The following is a 2,031-nucleotide window of genomic DNA, read 5'->3' on the forward strand; positions in this document are numbered from 1 at the left end:
GGTGATAAGTTACGAGAGTGTGCATTTCAGGGGAATCACATGAGAGTCTTACATGATCTCTCCTTGGATATCACACAGCAACACCACCACCGCTCCCTGGATTTAAGGAGAAGGGGCCAGGACTCCGTCTCTGAGTGGGAAGAGTGTCAGAATCAGATATGAGAAAAACATGCAGAGTGGGTCACGGGGCACATGCCTGTAATTCCAGTACTTGGAGGGCTGAGACAGGATAATTGCAGGTTTGAGGCCAGCTTCAGCAACTTAGTAAGACTCTTCAGCAACTCAGCAAGACCCTGTTTCAAAGCAAAATATAAAAAGGGTTTGGGGTGTAGCTCAGAGGTAGAATGCCCCTGGATTCAGTTTCTAGTACAAAAAAAAAAGCAGCATGTGGGGTTGAGTATGAGTATGAGGAGTATGTATATTGATGGATCATTTATGGAAAATATAATCTGCCTCACAACTAGGATTTAGAAGCAGGCTGATAAGGACTCGGTGCTGTCTCCATAATCCATGGGGAATCTTGGGATCTCTTTTGGTTCATATGGGAGAAGTTTGGGGATAGAATTAATTCCAAGGCTATCTATCGGTTCCCTGGTTTAATAAAGTGATTTTTTTTTTTTTTGGTGGTGGTACTGGGGTTCCTGGAAGCCCTTCTACCTTCGGGCTACACTCCCAGACCTATTTTTTAAAATATTTTAATTTAGAAACAGGGTGTCTTGGCGTCTGGAGCCGCGGCTTACGGTGCAGACATGGCCAAGTCTAAGAACCACACCACGCACAACCAGTCCCGCAAATGGCACAGAAATGGCATCAAGAAACCTCGATCCCAGAGATACGAATCTCTAAAGGGGGTGGACCCCAAGTTCCTGAGGAATATGCGTTTTGCCAAGAAGCACAACAAGAAGGGCTTTAAGAAAATGCTGGCCAATAATGCCAAGGCCATGAGCGCGTGAGCCGAGGCCATCAAGGCGCTTGTGAAGCCCGTGGAGTCTAAGCCCAAGATCCCCAAGGGTGCCACCCGCAAGCTCGACAGGCTTGCGCTCATTGCCCACCCCAAGCTCGGCAAGCGCATCCGTGCCTGCATCGCCAAAGCTCGCCGGATCAGCCGGCCAAAGGCCAAGGTTCAGACCAAGGCCCAGGATAAGGCCCCGGCTAAGGCTCAAACCAAGGCCCCCGCTAAGGCCCAAGCCAAGGCCCCAGCCGCAGCGCCCAAGGGTGCACAGGCTCCAGCCGCAGCGCCCAAGGGTGCACAGGCCCCTGCGAAGGCTGCACAGGCCCCCGCCAAGCCTGCACAATAAAGGCCTCTGCAAACGAGGGCAGAAGGACTGGCGATCTTGGGCTGTTTACAAATAAACCCGAGCTGTGGGATCAAAGAAAAAAAAAAAAAAAGAAAAAAGAAACAGGGTGTCTTAAGCCAGCATGGCTGGCTTCGAACCTGTGTGATCCTCCTGTTTCTGCCTCCCAAGCGCAGGGATTACAAGCGTGCGCCACCACGCCCAGCATAAAGTGATTTTTAACCCCAAAATTTTGTGGTAAGAAGGTGGTAGAATGTCTGGTACCAAAGGTAGATTCTATGGGCTTGAATCCCAATTCCATTGCTTCTTACCTGAGTGACTTTGGACAAGTTAAATAATCTCTATGTCCTTATTTGTCTGATCTGTAAAATGGGGATAATAGTTGTGTGTGTGTGGTACTGGGGATTGAACTCAGGGGCATTATACCTCCCAGCTATACCCCAGCCCAATTTTTTATTCTTGATTTTGAAAAAGGGTCTCACTGAGTTGCAGAGGGCCTCACTAAGGAGCTGAGGCTGGCCGTGAACCTGTTATCCTCCTGTCTCAGCCTCTCAATAACTGGTATTACAAGAATATGCCCTGGTTAATAGTTTTTACTTCTTAGGATTGTTACAGGCATCAAATGAGACAATTTGAATGAAAAGTATTAGCATGATTTCTTTGCATATAATAAGAGCATAATACATATAACTCATACATAATAATATATAACAGCAGAAAGGAATCTTAATGGGGT

The 2,031-nt window shown here is 47.6% G+C and overlaps 1 protein-coding gene across 1 annotated transcript; it reads left to right on the forward strand.

The window, feature by feature from the left end:
• Positions 1–746: 746 nt before the first annotated feature.
• LOC308275608 (large ribosomal subunit protein eL29-like) lies at positions 747–1,298 on the forward strand (the record flags this gene model as incomplete). Its single annotated transcript, XM_080713965.1, is given in 2 exon segments — positions 747–950; positions 954–1,298. Coding segments are annotated over 2 exon segments (546 nt in total). The 5' UTR covers positions 747–749.
• Positions 1,299–2,031: the final 733 nt, after the last annotated feature.

Source organism: Muscardinus avellanarius, assembly GCF_963383645.1.
Source record: "Muscardinus avellanarius genome assembly, chromosome: 16".
In the NCBI taxonomy this organism is placed as follows: domain Eukaryota; kingdom Metazoa; phylum Chordata; class Mammalia; order Rodentia; family Gliridae; genus Muscardinus; species Muscardinus avellanarius.